A 21567-nucleotide genomic window follows, 5' to 3' on the forward strand; every position below is an offset into this window, starting at 1 on the left:
TATATATATATATATGCCTCCTCTGCTCCTCTCGTTCTCCAGCCTCCATTACACCACCAGTGACTTAGGGGGAAAGAGGTTTCTAACCTAAACCTACATGCTTATGCAGATCAACACATTTGGCACTGTCCATCCATTTTGGGTCCGCAAGGGCTGATGGTGCCTATCTGCAGCTGTCAATGGGCGATGGGTGGGTTACATCCTGGACAGGTGGCCAGTTTATCACAGGGCAACACAGAGACAAACAGGACAAACAACCAATGAGGCACACAGTCACACTTAAGGAGAATTTAGAGAATTCAATTAAAAGAGAAGCCAATTAACCTAACGGTCATTTTTTTGGACTTTGGGAGGAAGCCAGAGTACCCGGAGAAAAAGCATGCACAGGGAGAATATGCAAACTCCATGCAGAAAGACCCTTGGCCGGGAATCGAACCCAGAGCCTTCTTGCTGCAAGGCAGCAGTGTCACACACTGCCCCACTATGCAGCCCCTACTTAGCAATGAATAGATTAAAGATATATATGTATATGTTTTACATTTAAATACCAAATATCAGACATTCAGGGACAATAGGATACATGCTTATAGATGCATCGCGGATGAACTACTGAGGTATCAGTTTTGCTCATCAAACGATATTTTTAGTTGTAAATCATCAAATAAAAAGCATTTTAAAGATTTTTTTCAGTAAAAACTCACAAAATGTCTCTTTAACCGTTAAATCTTTTATACCTGGTGTTTATACCTGCATATCCTATGACTTGGCTGCATGACTCTTAGCCAATCTATAGAATGGGAAAGAATGGAAACAGTTAACTGGAACTATGTGCTTTTATCAGATAGAAGATGACCACTTTGTCTTGAAACAATCTAATTGGGTCTATTGTAAGATTAAACATGAAAATATGAACGGTGACTTCTTACAAACTGTAAGGTATGGTAGATAATGTGTTTGCAATGTGTCAATTGGCATTGTGCAATCAAATAAAAATTGCAAATTATTCAATGTTTCCTGTTGGGTTTATAATACCTGAAGCCCTAAAATGCTGTATGTATATAAAGACATTTGCTGTTTCCGTCGTATTTTTGCCAACCTTTCAAATGGCGCTAAAACAGAAAGTAACCATGAATATGTCAATTAGGGGAATTTTCATCCTCATGTTTAGAATGAACAAGTCAAGCTATGCAAAGCATACATTTATAAGAAGCTGATATTATATACTGTCCATTGCCTTAATTAATGGCAACTGGAGGTTGCAAACTAGCATGAACAACACATCTGAGAAAAATGGAGAGAGGTTATTAGGAATGTGTTGCTACCTGGGAGGTTCTAATTGTTATGTCATTTAAACTACCGTAGTATAGAGGATGTGACATGGTGTCTGGAGATGTAGAGAAAGAAGAGCAATATGGGAAAATCAGATAGATCTGACCATTTTAAATGAGCTTAATAACATTTGTTTACACTTGCGTGTTTTCCTTGTGCCTTTCTCTCTTTCTGCAAAAGAGATTGGATGACAAAAGGTTTCACTCTGGTGCATCAGTCTCCATTCACCCCTCCCCTTCTCATTTACTTTGTGTAGCTAGGAGTGAACTCTTGTGTCAGGCACTTGCCAGGTCTTGCGTGGTCTTGTTAGGTACCTCAGAGTGTAGCATAAGTGCCCCATGAGTGGGGAATAGGAAGCCACAGGAAGAGTAGGTGAGATTTGGAAAAAAAAAAAAAAGATGGAAATTGTTCTTAGAGCCGCAGTATGCGAGTTCTCTGGATTCAAACCGAATGAAGATGGTGAACCTGTCCGAGCTGGTATGTTGCAGTTGTTATTAAACAACAGTAAATAAATGTGGCGATTTTACAAACATGCATCTGCATCTAGTGCATAATCATCCAATCCAATTTTCCTATAGCTACCTCTATGTGACTCTATGATCCATGGACCATTTAATTGAAAAACAAAACACAAAAAAGCCAGTGAAAAATGTTTCCCACTCACAAACAGTGTAGTTCACTTAATAGTGTCGAAAGGCTTGCATTTGAAAAAATGTTGCAAACATTTAACATCCAGTATGGTAAATGTACTCATATAGTGCCTTTACCAGTCAGGGAACTCCACGGGGTTTACAGTACACCTCTTTCAGTCATTGGTCCATTCAAACAAGCAACCACACACTGGTGGTGGTGAGCTGCAATGTAACCATGGCTTTGCAAAGGCTCACTGACAGAAGAGAAGCAAAGTATAAATTGCCTGGCAAAATATGTATGTCACATATGGCCCACTAAGGCATGTGTTCTTATTTAAATTGTGTGCTTTTGCCATTAGTTAGCAGTTTTTCTTTATAAAACTGGTGGTGTTCCCTTTTTCTTGTCTGATCTTAATAAATAAAATGTCTGAAGGACAATTTTAAGCAAGGAAACCTTATAATAATCTTCTTGATTTATGTATCTGTGTTTTCTATTATCATTCTATTACTTTTTTATTAGACTGAAAGGTCAGTTGTCTAATCAAGTAGTTAGCAGAACAGGAGAACCACAGGGGACGGTACTCTCTCGTTCCTTTTTACTCTGCACACCTCCTACTTTCTGTAAAGACAGATTCCTGTCATCTTCAGAAAATTCTGAGAACTCTGCAGTCATTGGGTGGAACAAAACAAGGAAGATTATTGTGGGTTTAAAAAGTAACAGGAACAAGTTGAAAACTTAACATGAAGGGATTTCGATTTGAGGCATTGAAGGAGTATCAAAGGAGTAAAAATCCTGGTGTTTTCCAGGACAACAAACTAGACTTGAAACTGTGAAGCTGTCTACAATAAGAAGCAGAGCAGACTGTACCTCTTAAGGAAGCTAAGGTCTCTCTGTGTTTGCACAAAGATGCTGCATATCTTTTAGAAGTTGTGGATACTGTAAGCTTGTCTGCCATTACCTGCTGGGGTACCAGCATTAGAAACTAAACAAGCTAATAAAGGCCAGCTCTGTTCTGGGAACTGGCCTCTGCGGCAATTGTGTTTTGATCTCATGTTTAGCCTATTAACTAATTTTTTAAGAAAAGCCAAAAACTAACTCATATGAGGATAGGTACCTTTTTTGCAAAACTGAGTTTTTCAAGTTTTGCTGTTTCCAACAGCGTTTCTAAAATCGGATACTTTAAAATGTGCATAAAAACATTGATGGGAAAACAGCCAATGTTAGAAAGTTAATATTTTTGAAATAAATGTTGTTATATCTCACCAACTTAATCTCATGTCTTACGGCAAAAAAAGCACAGTGGAAGCGGAGTCCAATATCTCCTGGGAAATCTAAAGCATCTAATGGCTGAGTGCTTCTTTTTATCCAATAAAAACTTAGTGGTTTAACTCTATCTATCATCAGTTTGGCACATTATTGCAGATATATAAGTACACACAACTTTCTCTCACACAGCGGCTCCCTACATGGATCGCTTTTTATCACATCTTACCAGATTCAGACAAACAACTGTAATCTTCTGAACGCTGTTTTGCCGCACAAAGTCAAACACAGCCTTTCTCCATTTTCACTTCTCTTCTGACATCATAACTCTGAGAGGAAAAGATAAGCCAAACAGTGTGAGGGTGGGACACACGCATAAAGCAGATCAGAAAACAGAGATGATACAGAATATAGCTACAATAAAGATGGAAGTGGCACAACGCCTGTGGAGAGGCGTCCGGCTGTTTTGAGCTGTATGTCTTTTATAATTACGTAGTACGTTTAAGCCCCTTCTGCTGAATGTACATTTCAACGACATTGAATTTCCTTTAAAGATGACTTGTGATGAGTTGTAAAGAAACACCCAGGTGACTTTTTCCATTGGGTAATGGGGGTTTAAGGTAACGGATGTAAGGGAATGTTTAAAACTGCAAGCAGATATTGTAGCAGTTTTAAACTTTAAATGAAATAATGATGCCAAGATATTCGCAAGATCCTATGTTAAGCATGTAATAAAAGGGAGCGCCAAGTACGAGAACATTATGAGTTCAATATTAATCAAACTAATTGTCATCTTGATGCCTGAATGCACCCAGGGAGACCCAACTCATCTTCCTGTCAACCTGTCAAACATCTAACGCTCCCCAAGATTTGAGTCCAGCCAACACCCACTGCAACATAATTAGTGAACTCCAGCTTGACATTAAAAGCTGACTGGACGACTTCAAAAGGTTAATTTATCAAATAATCATTCTCCTTCTATGAACACTTGTAATAAATCATCTAAATTAAGAACTCATATGTCACTTTTAGCTGAAGTCCCACTTTTTTTTTTTTTTTAGTAATAGCAGAAATAAAAAATAATGACTGACTTTACATTTATTTTGACTGTTTAAGCTGCTGTAGGTCGTCTGACAAGAGAACTTTGTTTAAAAAACCCTCAAATCATCACAAAATAATACATTGTTTTGAACCTGCTTATAATTATATTCTGCCCTTTGAAGAAAAATGTAAAGTTCTGAACTATTTATATCTGTAAGAAAATTAAGTTTAACCAGGTAATCTTCACAGATCCATCAGTTGGCCCTTAAGGCTTCTGGGGCCCAAAGGTTTTAGCCAAGGCCACCTAGAAAAACCTTAAGGTAAGGAGATGATCGCTAAAGATAAATCATCACAATATGATGTCGCCCCAACGACAGTGGTGTTGGGGCGACAGTGGCGTTGGATGTAGGAGTTTGCCCTGAAATTGAAGGATTGACGGTTCAAGCCCTAGCTCTGACTTTCAATGTCGTTGTGTCCTTGGGCAAGACACTTCACCTGCATTGTCTACTGATGGTGGTCAGAGGGCCCAGTGGCGCCAGTGTACAGTTGCCCCGCTTCTGTCAGTGAGCCCCAGTAGCTTGCCACCATGAGTGTGTGCGTGAATGGGTGAATGAATGTAGTGTAAAGCGCTTTGGTCAAGTCTCCTGACTTGAAAAAAGGCGCTATATAAGTACATGCCATTTACAATATCAGTAGGAACATATTAGTCATATTAGTCATTCATAACCCTGATCTGAAGCCACTGTCCAGATAAAAGTACTTTAAATGCATTTCTGCTCCAGTGCAACAAACACAGATGATTGTATTGCCTCCTAAATGTGACAATAACAAACCTGCTAATCAGCCATTATTGACTGTAAGTGAGGTGTGTGGTTGGAAGGAAACCTGATGACTGAGGCTTAGAAACACTGGCTTTAAATGCTGCAATACCAGGAATGGCTTTCAACTAATCATTAATAGGGGCAAATCCATTTTAACATGCAGTTTTTTTTTAATAAATTCTAAACATATCTGTAATGGTTTGTTAAAATTATAGTATTTTTATAGAGTTTTTTTTTTAATCTTTGTCTTATTTCATATACTTTTTCTATGTTTTAGAGTGAGGAATTCTGTCAAGTCAAATGTATAAATCACATTACAAAGAAATTGAGATATCCAAGTGAAAACTATTTAATATCTTTCTTACTTTATTTGATCTTGAATTCAAATATTAAATAAAAATCTTTTTTTTGTTACATTGTCAGATTTCCTCCCCTCTTTTTTGAGTTCAAAAGGCTAATTTAGTTTGTTTAAATATTACACCTACTTGTTTTTATATAAAATAGAATAGAGAAATCAACATACCAGCATTTAATCCTGTTAAAAAGGTATAGTGAAGGATGTTCTCTTCGCAGGTGGATCATAAAAATAAGTGGCCCTCCTAATTGTCAATCAATCCGGTGATATGTTTACAATAGGCCGTCCTACGTGCTCGTCCCCATTTTGACTTACAGGTGGTGAGTGTGACATAGTGAAAAATTGCAAATCAACTTTTAAACAAGAAATGGGCTAGTGCATGCTCTTGCACGCTTTTATTAAGCGTTCCCCTATTGTGAGCGGGTACATGGTTGTGCATGTGCATTTTTTTTTTTTTAAAGTGGAGAGGGTGGGTCTTTTCAAAAATTTGCAAAGATCCTCCACTATACCATTTAGTTACTATCTAAGTAAAGAGGAAGTCAAAGGCAGATCAAACAGTATTCTTTGTTCTGTCTCTGATCTCTGCTCAAACAATGATTAAAAGAGTCAACATCCTCTCTTTCCAAGACTCAGTTTTTGGGAAAATGTTATATCTATTGTCATTCAAAAATAATTCAGGTATAGTGTATCACAAATGATCTAAAAAGTATAAATAAATCCACGCAATAATAGGTCTTTCAATAATCAGATACATCCATATTCAGATAAATTATATATATATTTTTTTGGATTAGAGTTAAATGGCTTGGTAAGCTTAATAAAGTAAAACGTCAAATTCTTATTGTACATCGGAGTGAAAAGGAAATCGCATGCAGACAATTCAGCTCACACTGCAATTCTCCTCACTTACCGGTTATAAATGTCGTCGTCCTCTCCTCCCCAGCCCCAGTATTCGTTTGGAAAGCCATTGATTTTTAGAAACTGCTTTTTACTGAGCCCTGAAACTCCTCCAAAGTAGCCAGCATAGGGCAACCTGCAGGACATGGAGAGAAAAGAGATTGGAAGCATGAACAGTGAGAGAAAAACATTTCTTAAAGTAAATCAACAAACAATAATGTTATTCATGGAGGATTAATTTCTCTGCTGAATCAAGAGCTTTTAGAAAGGGAGAAGAGAAAAACCTACTAATATAAGTTTTGACATTCCCATGTTCAGTCTGGGAAACTCACCATAGGTCAGGACATTCTAGGAATATCTTATCCGTGGCAGTTTGACAAGACATATATATATATATTGAAGAAATGGGAAATTCCTTTAAAAGTTGCAGCAGAATCATAGTTAGCTATAGATGTATAGGCATTTACCATAAATTATAAGTATTTGATAGAGATGTACCTCCTAATTGCTTTTTATGTCAGGGCATGAACAAAATTTTGATTTCAGAAGTGGGGGGGACACAAGTTTTCTTTAATATAACTAATATATATAAGTTCAGAGTGTTTTCTATTAGTTCAACTGTGTTTGTATGTAGACAGTGGTGCAGAATGGAATAGAAATGGTGCATGTAGAATATAAACACACAGTTTTAAAAATATTATGAGCTTATATAAATAATACATATATAATATGTATATAAAATCACATTAATATTGTATTTTTTTACTTTTTTGATGATAATAATATATAACAATAATAAATTTGATTTATCAACACTTTTAATAAAATAAAAATACTTTACATGGTTATGGAAAGCTTTATAGTGCGGTGGACGATCTTGTAGAGGATAGGCTGCTTAATGGAGCCAGTGAAGGTGTTTTAGGAGGGGTGTTACACAGTTCTTTGAATGTAACTCACAATTTGACGTTTAAAGACGTCTCTTATATCTCTTTCTTTTTTCAGATATCCTGGCTGTAAGTCTAATTACCAAACACATGCACGCACATGACACATATTCAAAGATTTGTGTAAATTAATACACCTGATATTACAACCCTTGTAAATTACATGACCCAGAAGATGAAAAAAATGCCTCATTTACAGTAGCAGATTCCCTCAACATCTTTAGTCTTTTACGGACCAATGTTTTTCTACAAGACCGTAACTCCTCGATCATTAAAGATATCTCAAAAATCCAAAACGTACCAGAAAGCAGAGAAAACGACTTGTGAAACTACAGTTCTAATTACGGTAGAGTGTAGGAATTCAGCAGCGCTGTGACCATCCAATCACAGACCTGATTCAATGGCGCATCAGATGTTTGCAAACTAAGGTTCTCAGGAGTGACAGCGGTGACAGCCAATCACACAAGAAAAGATGGAGGGGCATTTAGGAGCTTGTGGGTGGTCTAAACCCTGGGAAGTGGGCTTCAGCTTGAGCTGCAGGTAGGTCAAAGTGCTCAACGATTGTCTGTGTACTGTAGCGTAAAGTGTTTTTGGACAGTAAAAAGGGCGGGGAACCAATGCGGACTTTTGAAAAAGTGCAGGGGACACTAATCCAGCAAATGCTATATTGCCTCCTACTTTAGAAGGAGCCTCTCTCTATGTGCAGATTTAACTAAGAATGTTTACATATAAATAGCAGCTTTAAGTCTCTCTGGCTAATTTACAGCTGACTTTTGATTTAAATAGGATAATTCACTTCACACTCAAGATGTAAAATGGCTGAATGCAAAATGCAAAAAAATAAATACATAAAAAACAGCTCTAAGCAGGCTGCAAAAGCTGTTCATCAGTGGCTGTTTATGAAAGAAGTTGCCTTGTTAGACCGAATGCTAGAAAGCTTCTAATGATGAGTTTTCACATGTATGAATGGCAAATTAATGAGGTGAATTAATTTTCTAACTGATGAATAAACAGGCATAGGAATAGAGTTTGGTAATATGTGTATGTGTGTGCTTGCAAACATGACAAACTATAAAAGGCAGACAAGTAGTTTTATTTCTTGTCAGAAGTCACAAGGCTAGTGGAGTGGGACGTACATCGGTGGGGGGTGTCATGAGAGGCGCCTGGAGTCTAACCAGACAGCTTTGGGTGTGTGTGTGTACCTACGTGTGTGTACGCTGTGTTGTCAGATGTGTGACAGCTCCTTGTTGAGAGATGACAAGCAGAAAGTAATGAGACCGTATGTTTTAGCACAAGATCTCCAAACAACAATATGGTCAGGAGCAGTGTTTGAGAGGGGGTGTTCGACAGAATACATTCTGGGAAAGAATAAGAGCAAATATTGAGAAAACACAGAAAGAATGGAGACATGCATGTAGTGTTTGGTTTGATTTAAGAAGTGGAAGGATTTGATGGAAATTATTGATTACTTTCATAAGAAGTGTGATCTGAAATCTCTCAGTTGAATGAGTCTATTTAAGCCAAATCCTGAACCCTGAAGTGTTGAAAAACAACGTTCAGCCTTGATTCTGCATGTTTTGGTCCAAGACCTTGGGAGCACAGATAAAAGTATTTACAAAACTTTAAAAGAAGCCTATTGAAGTAAATCAGGATGAATAGTAAGAACAAAAATATAAGCATTAAAGGCATTAATTTTATACTGGAAATAAACAACAAACCATCTGTTTGAAAGCTTGATGTAAAAAAAGGGATGGTTGCTGCAGCAGAATTTCATTCTAAAAACCACAGCTGGAATAGTTTACTGATTTTAAATTAAAAAACATATAGAAGCTGAAAAAAGATCTGAAAAAAATATAGAAATCAAAGATTTTTTTGCAAATGTTTACAAAAGGTTGATCTGTAAAAAGTAGTAGCAAACAGCATTCCAACTAAGACTTATCTGCTCATACTTATAAGGTTTTTCTGTTTGTGAGTCCTTATTATTATCTACCAATTGAAACAAGATAACCATAATGCTAAAAAACAGGAACAGGGGAATTTTCTCGGCTTTTAATAGAATTCTTATAAAACACAACTTTGTCATGGCCCAAAGCTCTGACCACATCACACAAACTGAAGGTCAGTCACTTCTCCAGCTCTCCAGATTTTCCACATAACACGAAATTAAAGCCCCAAAGGCATTGATTTCTGTTGGTTTCCGTGCCCCCAGTGTGCTGGAAGTAATGTTTTACTGTGCAGCAGCCTTTAAAGGTCATATCAACACACTGTAAATTACAGTCATTAAAAAAAGGTTTCTGCAATTTTTAAATTAGCCTCTAAGCTTTAAATGATTTGGTTCCAGTGTTAAAACAGATTTGAAAGAGATTAGCTCCTTTTAAAATACAACTATTAACATTTAGACTCATGCATATGCACTAATATAGTATTTAGCAGATTCTGGATGTGTTACAAAACTAAAAATATTAAATGCATTTTTTGTCCTTAATGTAGTAGAACTACGATGGAAGATCTGAATACAGCCACATCTAAGCATTCGATTTTACAGAATATGAATGACTTATTTCTCTGCACACTCAAAATGCAGGAAGGATATGACCATTCAACATACTACTGCCTCACTTACTAAAGTGCAATTTATAGCAAAGCTTTTTAGCACTGACAGGAAAAGTATCTTTATATTCTTTAAGTCTAATTCATGAATGAATGAATTGGAAGGTAGTAGAGGTGCAGTAGGATACACTGGGATAAACAGCACTAAATAAAGTCTTTAAATTACAAAAAATAAAAAATAAAACTTTGCTAAGTTGTAACTATATATTAAAGACTGGAAGAAGGCATTTTTTTAAAACATGTTATTAATGTCCTAAAAGTATTGTTCTAAATACTATACAGAAATCTTACAAACAATGAGAATATTCTATTCAATATCAAATTAGAGTTATGAATTTTCCTATGCATTATGTCAAATAATTGCCACAGTACATGGGATGTTCTTTAGCATGGCCATCATTGCAGTTCATTCCAGCAGACTCCCCTCCAGTGACATTAAATACCTAATTTTACATGCTTAGCAGATGTTTTATTATTTAACTTTGGCTGGGTAATTAATAACGCACATTTCTCTGGACTAAAACTCTGGAAAAAAGTCAAAATCTAGGTAAGTCATTTTTTTCTTACAATAAGTGTTATTTGTTCTTGTATTGAGGAGGTAAGTGAGACACTTTGCCAATGGTGCAAAACAATTTACATTTAAAATAAGAAAACATAATTGCATTGTCTTATTTCAAGCGCATACTATCTAATTGTCTTATTTTAAGAGTAATTGTACTCATTCAATTCGCAAATTATCTTATTTACCTACTCAAAAAAAGAGTAAATAAACTTAATTTAAGAAATGTTGACTTATTTCCAGATCCTTTTTGCAGTGAGAACACATATTTCTTGCTACTTTACATGGACTTTAACATGTAATGATATGTATTCAAGAGGCACCATGGTCCCGTTAGCACTATGTTAGACAGGGTCAAATATAGCAGCGGACCGAATGAGGATAGTTTTCAAATGGGCCCTAGAAATCTTGTGTCATTATAATTTTGGTGATCTGAACCCAGAAAGAAAAGGGCTACCTCTAAATACTTTTCCCAATAACCAACGAGTGTTAACATTTAGAAAAATTTTTTTTTTCTTTGGTGAAGGTTAGAGATAAAAAAAACAACAACAACAACAACAGAAAACTAAGAACGGTAAAGTTAGAACCACGGTGACGGGCTGATGTTCATATTCAAACCTGCTGACTCACCTTTTAAATCCTCATTTGTTACTGAGGAGGAGAGAGCATTAGTAAAACTAATTTGAGTGCTTGCTGATTAATTACTAACGAGGAATGTCAGCTACATTTCTGCTTACAACCTGGCATTGTTTTTATTGTCATATAGCATTAGTTCATTGAACCCTACAGTAAATCAAGAACAGTGTAGCCCTGGAGGCTTTTTTACATGGAGATCTCTAGAGCACTATCAGCTTTTGCAATGCAAGGTCGCATTTGTTGACTATGTTTAGACCATTCATCAATACTTTTGGTGCTTTTAGATAATTGAGGTCAGGTATGGTGTCATTATGACAGAAGATAAAACAGGGCCCAATAATTCAGAGCTGTGTAGCCTCTGGTTTCTTTGCATTTAAATTCATCAGACATGTACATTTTCTTTCTCTCTAATTTTCTTTTTTGATGGCCCCCTGAAAGAGGTTCTAGGATAAGAGGGTCTATCTGTAATTAAAGTTTAATTATGTATTATCTAAATTGCTCTGATGTATTAATTATTTTTCAATGGTATATGACAATGGAAGGTAACTTTTTTCATCACCAAACTTTAAAATTATCTGTAAAAAAAAATATATGTCTACATGTAATATATTTAATGGCAGTTATTGAAATGCACCTGGAACTGGAAAAAAATTAAAAAGTACTGTGTATTAATGCTTATTCGCAAAAATATTAAAAGCATGTCTGGGTTCCAAAGCCTTGGGGGTAGATTCTCATTAATACAGGAGATGACAATCCCAAATAAATTCCTAAGTAGAAGACTTCTGGACGTTTTCTTTTTTCACTTGTTAATGTTTTTGCAGCAGAAATAAACAAGAGAAGAGACCCACAAGCTCCTTAACCTACTTAAGCCTTTGGGATTTATGAGCCATTTTCTTTTGTTTTGTTGGGGCAAACATGAGGCCAAAGCCATCCATTACTGTGTGCTACAAGTCAGTTGGCTGAAAGAACACTGCTACTCTTTTCCATTTCTGAGAGAAAGACTGTTGGTGGCTTGGAAACCTTTTCAATCAGGAAAAACACTTACAGCCATTGTATAGAATGTAAGCTAACAATATATTCTAATGCTGTAATGCTACAATATGGCAATAGTGTTTCTAATGATGTTTCACTTGCCAAACTAAAAATAGCCTGTATGTCAAGCAGCTGTATACTAGTTACCTGAGCTGATAACCAGTTATTATCTTTTTAGACTTATTAAAGGGTGTTATATAAAAACATGAACAGCAAAAAGTTCACTTACAAAATTTTAAAAGATGTTTGTAAAGTCCCCTGACCTTATATATTTGTTGCAAATTAGCACTATAAACTGAATTTAATCTATTGTGTATATTTTTATAAATGCAATTGTAACTGTAACATTCACTATATACAATGTACAATAACATCTCTACACATATTTTTTTAATTTTCCTCAACATTAATTTGACCAAGAGAGACTGACACAGAGAAAAGCTGCAATGATATTAATATTATTCAGTTTATTTATACAGGTAACACAATCATATTCTTTAAAATGTTTCTATTTAAGGACAACCAGCTTATTGCGAGGACTCGTTGACTCTCTCCAATCCCTCCCACCAAGCAAGCATGTAGTGGTAGTGGAGAGGAAAACTCCCTTTTAACAGGAAGAAACCTCCAGCAGAACCAGGCTCAGTGTGAGTGGCCATCTGCTGAGGCTGACTGGGGTTTAAGGAGATGGAAGCATATAATGACATAAACAAGATAGGTTTATATACTTCAGTGCTGTGAATAAACATTCGTTTGGATGAGTAACCTAGAGAAGGATTAGACTAGTCTTCCTCCCCAGGGCCCGGACACTGGTGGTGGAATAGGCCAGAGGGTAAAGGGGGAAAGTTTGCTTGCGTGGGGGAGAGAAAGGTTTGGCCAGGAGCTATATGATGGGGATCTTGCAAGATGATTGGCTTTGGAGAAGAAGCTGCCCTGAGTTGACTGGCTGGAGGTAAACAAGGGAACTCGCAGGTGGTGGAGTTTTCCCTTAAGCCTTATGCCTATCACAGAAATACGTGTCTAGTTATTAGCCCTAGATATAAAGGTTATTGCTTTAAGTTTAAAAACGCAAATTTAAAGACTCATCTTTAAACTTATGAAGATTTCTTTCCAGGCATCCTTGGCTATCAACACTTGGGTTTATAAACAATGAGGAAGCCTCCACCTCTTTGAAATAATTTTTGTGGCATCATTTAAGGCTATACAGTAGAAAATTAAGAATGAAAAAGTGATGCAAATAATGTCCCTAAGTATTTATTGCTAACAAGGCTAAAGTTAGCATCTGCTATGTAGTACCTTATCAATGACTAACTGAACGTGTTTTTTACCCTTGCATAATTATAGCTTGGTCACTTTTTCATTATTTGTTTTCAAACGTTGGGCAATAAAAAGTTAAATAGATTATACACTTATTAGATCCTCCCCCCGAAAAAAAACAAGAAAAAAAAAAAACAAGCATTAAGGCATTAGCAACTAAAAAATGACACAAAAATAAAAAAAATCAAAACACTATTTATAATTAGGGTTTCTTATGATTCCCAAAAATGTTCTTTTGTCTCATTCTCTCATGGTCCATAGGCTGAGCTATTTGAAAAAAACCCTTAAGCCGTGAGGGTCTCAGGAGCAAATACCGCCTGAAATTACATATGTGAATTAAAGCGCAGCTCCCAATCTATTCATTGGAAATACAATTGTTTGCATTTCTATGACAGAAAGGCATTGAGGAATATTTTTCAGGTGGAAGCACTATTTTAAATGTCACCATGTCTGATGTATAGGTGATTAAACAAAGTAAAAACTTTAAAAAAAAAAATTTCCCCAAAAATAAGCACTGCAAAACACCATGAAAACCCTTTATAAACTTTATAGATCCACATCTTGACTATAACTCAAGCAGATATGGACTAAATAATTCGAAGCATGTTTATTCCACAAAGATTTTAGTGAGCAGTGTGCTAGGTGGAAATGTGATTTTTTTCACAATGCTAAAAGTGCAAAAATGTATTTTTCCACTAATAACAAGGAATCTGGCCAGACAAATATCCAGATTTACATTATTGAAGATCTTCTGTATAAGACAAAGCCTTTGCTCCTAAGATTTAGCCGTTGTTTTATAGAAATTTACCAACAATATCACTAAACTGAACAAAAAATAAGAATAACAGAGTAAGCAGTGACGCATGCCAGTTACATCACCTGAAATGGTCGCACAATTACCTCAAAACCTCCTTGGAAAGGTCTGTGCCTCTAATTTCCAATGATGGCGGCAATTAGTGGGTGTGGCTAAAAATGAATACCTGCTGTTGCATTACTCCTGAAGAGTCACACATGTCAGGTGGAAACCAAGCTTCTGAAACATGTTTTAGAAATTTTAAAGCCCCATATGAAAGACATGTGGATGTAACACCATGTGACTGTGTTTTTTGCCATTTCTATAAATAGATAAACATGAGCAGGTGTTAGTTGGGCCCTGTACCAGACCCGCCGAGCTCAAGGGGTTAAATAATTTGCCATAATAAGCTTACCTGAAGCCGAACTTATCCATTGCAATAGCGAAGTGTCTTGGCTGGTCGTAACAGTGATAGAGGTTCCGGTCGTCCATAGGGATCAGGTCCACATCACTAAAGATGAAGCAGTCGTATTCAGCATCCTTTAGAGCCTCTGTGTAGCCAACATTAAGCAGCTTTGCTCGGTTGAATGTGTCCTCACCCAGCTGCAAAGACATCCAAAATGATGTTAACACATAAACAAGGCTCTACAAATTAATGACCTAATGACCGAATAACCTTTATTCATACAATCCAGAAAAAAATGTACACGTTCAACATATGCAAACATTATATATAATTATTGACATATATAATTATCTTAATTATCTAACCTTCACCTTTCTATAGACCATGAACGATTTTCCTGATTCTTATTTAACTTATGAGTCCATACTACTCCAAATGTCAATTAAGTAAGCAAATAAATTAGTTTATGTACATATAAGGATACAAATATTCACACCTGCCTATACACGTCTTCATTAATTTAGTTATCACCCACTGCCCACACCATCACAACCACTGCAAAATAAACACCCATTTACAGTGACTCAGAGTACGCATTGATATTAACAGCCCTTCCTCCATTTCATGTATTTTTAAGAAAATCAGTTTGAGATTTTTTCTTAACACTCTAATGTTTAAACATTCCTTTAATTCAAAACTGGCACTTCAAAATGTTTTACACCTTTCCTTTATTTTTTGAAAAACAGGTTATTTTCATGTTCATTCAAGCAGAAAATATTTTACAATTTAGAGTATCCCTGTAATTCTATTCTTCCTTTCTTTCAACAAATACTTTTTGTATTTTATCTGATAGCTTTTTATTTCTAGCTTCATAAAATAATTGGGATTTCAGAAACTCTACAAGATCAGAGAATTTAAGAAAGCAGAAATGATTGAATATAACATTTATATGATCACGATAACCAGCCTTATGAATTATCATGTTGGCTTTAAAAATAACAGTACATAACTGTTTGAGTGATGTCCTTTAAGTGTTACACTAAACACTAGAGCTCAGTTATGGTGATCACTGATCAGGGACATTTTCTGCCAGTTTTGGCCCATATATACAAAATAATTGATGAATTTTCCAATTACAACAGAAAAATCTTGTTGCTCATAAAATATTGTGGATAATGAATTTATCTGGTCCTAACAACATAATGTAATGGATTCCATATGTTTTTTTGTTTCTTTTTATTCTCAACTAATATTTCACTATAATATTCCTGTTTAGATGTCTTTAACATTTTTGATTCACCTGTTCTTATATCTTGTACATGTTTTCTATCTCTAATATCCAGTACTTAAAATAATTCTACAGTGTGTTCTTTTTTTAACAGGCTTTCTGCAATCCTTTTGCAATCCAATAGGTATCAGAATATTGACCTTTTTTGCATTGTACATATAGTTTTTTTCCCGGATTATTAAGTCCCAAATTTGACTAAATAAATAATTTCTTTTCTCATTGTATTTGCAGATTTCCTGTAACAGTTGTCCTAAACCACAAACACCAGTAGATAATCACTGATGCCGTTGATAAAGCAATCCACTTGTATGACGTGTATATACATATATGTTCCTACACTCAGATGCATTAAATAATACAATAAAAGAAACAGAGCTTGTAAGTAAAAATGCAAAGGAGCTAATTCATCCACCAAAAAAAGAACAGTGGATGATTATAGAGTTTAAATAATGAATCATAGGTTTTGGCGTTTTGTTAAGAGATGTACTGGAGTTGAAGTATTTTTGACATTGTGATCTAAATAATAAAATAAAGAAATTAAAAAATCAAAGACCACATTTGAGTTTGTTTTAGGATAAACATTATGATGCAACACACAGCCAGGTCTGAACATTGTTACCTTGATTTCACTCAGATTCATCCCTTTAATTATAAATCCAATCCCACGCGTAAACAGAACGAAACCTTGCAGAAACTTTGTCAGAGAAACATTTGTCCAAATACACAAGATTTAGAAAGGAAGGTTTAATTTCAATTCAAAGAATGTCCTAGTTACTTCTAAGCTTCAAAGTCACTTTAATAAGATTCTGTTGAAATTTTGAGGGAACAGTTTCCTTCGTCTGTTAGCGCTCAAACTACCTCCCCTGTTTTGGTGCATTTCTCCAAAGTTGAACAGTTTGGAAAATTATTTTGTGGAAACTTAAGAGGTCCATGATTGTTAGCATGGTAATAATGATTAAAATCCCAGTTTGCAATGAAACAAAAAGTGCTGGTGTGCTAATGCAGTGTAGGCCAGCTAACTATGGCCCTTAATCTAACTGATATTATCAGCTGATATAATCAGCTTATATAAGCTTAAACACTTTGGGCAGATGTTTGAACAAACACCATATCTTATGAAATCAATTATGTTGTTTGTTACCATAATAAAACAATTTACTTTTTTTTGGTCATATGTAAAAGGGTGGGGGAGATGTTTGTAGCTTAGAGGCAGATAGGGAACTAAGAAAAGCAAATAGAAACACTATTAATGGCCACTTTTCTTAGTTCCCTATAAGTGAAAAAGAGCATGTTTTTATCTGTTAGAGATGGACAAGAACAACTATGCAATTCTCTTCCACTTTAAGCATAGTGAGCTGTTTCCACAGTGTAGAGCTCCCTGCGGCCCTGCACTTAACCCAGCTCAGACCTTTTTCTAATCGTATTAATTAGTCGCATTTTGCAAAGAAATTTTAGCTTAATCACTTTTCTCAGCAAGAAGCCTCACCTAGCTTGGAATGTTAATTTCCCTCCCCTCCAGTCACAAAGATACAATTTAACTCAACAGCCCATCAATAAACAACAGTATTTAGTGTTTACTATGCTGGTCTGGACAGTATTTATTGCTACATGCAGTATGAATTGATGTGTTCATTGACTCCAAGAGAGCCGCCTGCCGCAATGAAGTGTATCTTTATTTTTCAGTGCATCTCAGGTTCAAGACTTTGGCGAAGATAAATGGGAACCGGTCTGACAGTACAGCGGTGTCAGACAGTCAAGGTTAATATATTGCACTGCTATAAAATTCAATAATGCAGAAGGTATTGTATATCTCTCTTAGTAAAGCGTTTGACTCAGACAGGTAAAGTCTAGCTCCTTGTCAAGTAGTGGGAAGGTCAAGCAAAAAACCCCAAAAACAAACAAGTGGCAACACAACCTGTCTATTGTGCACAAACATGCTCTGAATTTCTGGCTACTTTCCTTGAACCTTAAAAAGAAAAAGACCAAGTTCAGATTAAGAAAGGAAAAGGAAAATAAAAAAAGGAAAAATTGTTTAAGTTAGTAAGGCCTTTTTATCCCTTAAAAGCAAACATAAACCTAAAAGGTAACTGGATCAACTGCCTAATTTGTATTTTACAAAAAAGGGAGAGGAACAAAAGGATTTTGATTACATTTCAGAAGTTTTATTTTCAAGATGTGAAAATAAAAATAAGACAATAAAGAAACTTGACGACGGAGGAGTTGAGTTTGCCTTTTGCTCAGCATTGTGCCTAAGCTAAGACCATTCTTCAGAATCAGAATCAGAATCAGAATCAGAAATACTTTAATAATCCCAGAGGGAAATTACTTTTGTTACACGCTCTAGTTACAGTTTTACATGATATATCAGGGTATATTATTTAGGTTTTACATGCTAAAGCAACACAAAGGAGACAAAGCTTGCACAGAAATGCTCCACAAGGCTTGCAGCTGTAACTAGAAACAAAGGTGATCATTGAAAGTATTGTTTTGGGGGCTGAATGCACATAAGTGCCAGCCTTACATTTTTCTATATTTTTCTGTTGTTTACTGAGGAAATGTGCCATCTGTGTATAAAGTCAAACTATTCACAACTTTGGCTGTACAATTTAAATGTCACGGACCAACAGAAAAAGACACATTTATGTCAAAGAAGCATTTATAACAAAACTTAGGCTTCTTTAAAAGATAACTACCATTATGTATCTAGCATGAAACAGAGCCATAAAAGAGTGTTATACATTTTGCTGCAGTGACATGTTCTTCAGCCATTAGGGAGGAATAACACTAACAAGGCTCTCTGAAATGATTGATGCACTTACTACTAGCCCTGTTTATAATGCTGTTTTTGTTTTGGGGAGATAATGTAATTCAAACACAATAGTTAATCCTTCTTGTATACTTTCTAATACCTGAGATTTACAGCATAATCCCCATTCCCAAGTAATAAGAAATCTATTTTCACAAATCCACTAAGGCTCCTATTATCAGACAAACTGTCTAAAAAGAGAAACTAGACTAACAATAAAAATGGATTTAAATAAACAACTTTTCCAAAATTGTAGACAGAATATTTACACGGCAATGGCACAGACAGGTAAATGCAAAGCCCTTTATTGTCTCACAGCGGGAAAATTAACTATCTGCATTTGACCCATCCCCTTTGGGAGCAGTGGGCTGCCATTGTTTGGCGCCGGGTTAGCAGTAGGGTCTTGCTCAGAAACCCAGAGTGGAAGCTGCGGGGATCGAACTTGCAGCCTTCTCAGAGCACAAGTGCACTGCTCTAACCACTAGGCCAACATACATTAGGTATAATTCGTGTTAGAATAGCAAAGAAAAATCTATTTTAATTAAAGACATCTTAATGGGAAAATCATGACGGCTGTTAAAGGAGATGTCAGCGAGATTCGTATTTCATTTACTTCCTGTGTATGTCTGGATGTGGCAAGTCTTCAAAGTCTTAATTCAACTGAATCCTTTTGCAACTCCAAAAGTTTGAAGGGGTTTTAGGTTACAGTCCTTTCAGCGCTGTGGGAGACCTGATGGTTGCATACTTTTATCAAAAACCTTGATTTTTCCACTCTTCTTAATATCAAATTCTGTTTGCGACACTATATTAACAGACTTGATTCTGTTGCAAAGGCACAGTGACCCGTTTCTAAAAGGCAGCAATGTTCCCTGTGATCATGTCAGTCGTAACATAACAGCACCTGTATTTACAAATCTTTGTATTTGTCTAATAAATCTTTGCAATATTCCAAATTTGAGAAAAACTCTATTTGGTGATACCTTCACTCTCTGTTCAGTGAGTTTATGAGTTAGATTTTTTTAACTTATGTATTTATAAATATTGCACATTTCCAATAGCATTCTTCTGCAGTGCATGATTATGACAATATTCATATTTCAGATATCTTTCCTAGACAACTTTTTTATTCAATTGCAAACAGTAAGCTTGGTCATACTGTAAATACTGTTGTTCAGAGATTAGCTGAATTGATGTCTGTAAAACCAAGTTTTTCTTATTCTAACAAGGTTCTGGACTTTCTGACAGTTATGTCTAAAAAAGAATTTACTTAAAACTTTAGGTGTTTATCTCACTAATGAATAACAATGTGCCTATGGAGAATTCAAAACCTTTTGTCTGTGTTGTTCCAAAGAGAATTCTTTAGCATGATGTTGATCTGAAAAATGCAAAGTGCCTTGGGATCCAGCAAAATGAGCTGGAGGGTTTAGCTGGGGAGAGGGATGACTTTAGTACACTACTGGAATTGCTTCCCTGATGAGAGAAATACAGTAAATGGATGAATGATTCAAGAACTAGCACTTCATTTAAAAAAAATAAAAAAAAGTATACGTTATGGAAATTTAAAAGACATATTTTAGTTACAAGGAGGATGTATGACCTTTATTGCATTCAGGAAACAAAATTATAACATTGGTTATAACAAAGGATTATAAAGGTTTGTATTTTCATTGTTTTTTAGGTTAATAGAAAAAATTATGTATTATGGACTATAAGCTATTACAACTTCAATTTATAATATTACGACTTTATTCTCATAATGTAGCGACTTTATCCTTTTAATATTATGACTTCATTCTGATAATATTGGGACTTTATTCTCATGATATTAAGATTTTGTTCTCATAATATTACAACTTTTTTCTCATAATGTTGCGACCGACTTTATTCTCGTAATATCATGACTTTATTGTGATAATGTGGTGACTTTATTCTTGTAATAGGATTTTATTCTCATAATAGTACAACTTTATAATTTTTCAACATTATTCTCATAATGTTATGACTTTATTCTCGTTCTTGGAAAAAAAAATTTAGCCTGCCCGAATAGTCTGTCGTAATTATGGAGAATTTGGTTTAAATCATTCTCCTATTTTGCTTTTATCTATTTCTTTAATTTTGCCCACTTTTTACTGGTAAAGCTGGCTTCAATTTTTAGATTTAGTTGATGTTGATTCTATATTTCCAGAGGGCTTGTGAAACCCACTTTTTCTTTTTTTTGTTTTAATCCTTTTGCCTTTAGGCAATTGTTTGCTGACCTCACCGGGTGCTTACTTTTCCACTGCTCCGAGTGTTCAGGAGAACGCTGCTCTGTCACAGTTTGCCTGCAGTGGTCCACTGAGGAATAGTGAAACTGTTCATGTGTGAATATTTGACAAATCAACAAATTACTGGTTGAAATGCAGAAAGGCCACTTCAGTTTAGCAGAGCGAGAGATTTTTGGCTCCTCACTTGTAATTTCACAGACATCTTTTAACTTTTCAAGGACATTTCTACTCCCTTAATTTTTGATCTAACACTACAGTACATAATGCATTGTGCATATGCATGTGGGTGGCAGCCCCAGCCTTGAGTAAATTACTTTACTGACAAGTGTGACAAGTGTGTGTGCGGCACAAATATCGTTTTCCCTCAGCTCACTGATTTGTTGGCCTCCTCCATTAGCATTTTAGAAATTCAATTTCATGCAATTTGAAAATACCAACTCTTTGGTTGCATAATAGTCTAGTTTATATCTCTGACTTTTCACATATGCTGCATAATTAACTTGAAAACAAAAGTGGCAGCTGTCAGGCACCACATTCTTTAAATCAAGTGCTTCAGGCTTTATAAATACAGACAAT

The 21567-nt window shown here is 35.5% G+C and overlaps 1 protein-coding gene across 1 annotated transcript in view; it reads right to left on the reverse strand.

Annotated features, from left to right (window-relative positions):
* b4galt2 (UDP-Gal:betaGlcNAc beta 1,4- galactosyltransferase, polypeptide 2) overlaps nt 1-21567 on the reverse strand; it is a 238203-nt gene that overhangs the window by 41769 nt on the left and 174867 nt on the right. Inside the window, exons 5-6 of the mRNA XM_015369896.1 lie at nt 14643-14830; nt 6353-6475 (exon numbers count right to left, since the gene is read on the reverse strand). Of these exons, the coding sequence (XP_015225382.1) occupies nt 6353-6475; nt 14643-14830 (311 nt within the window). The remainder of the gene's footprint in view (nt 1-6352; nt 6476-14642; nt 14831-21567) is intronic.

This window comes from Cyprinodon variegatus, unplaced genomic scaffold (assembly GCF_000732505.1).
Source record: "Cyprinodon variegatus isolate N-32 unplaced genomic scaffold, C_variegatus-1.0 Scaffold39, whole genome shotgun sequence".
Classification (NCBI taxonomy): Eukaryota; Metazoa; Chordata; class Actinopteri; order Cyprinodontiformes; family Cyprinodontidae; genus Cyprinodon; species Cyprinodon variegatus.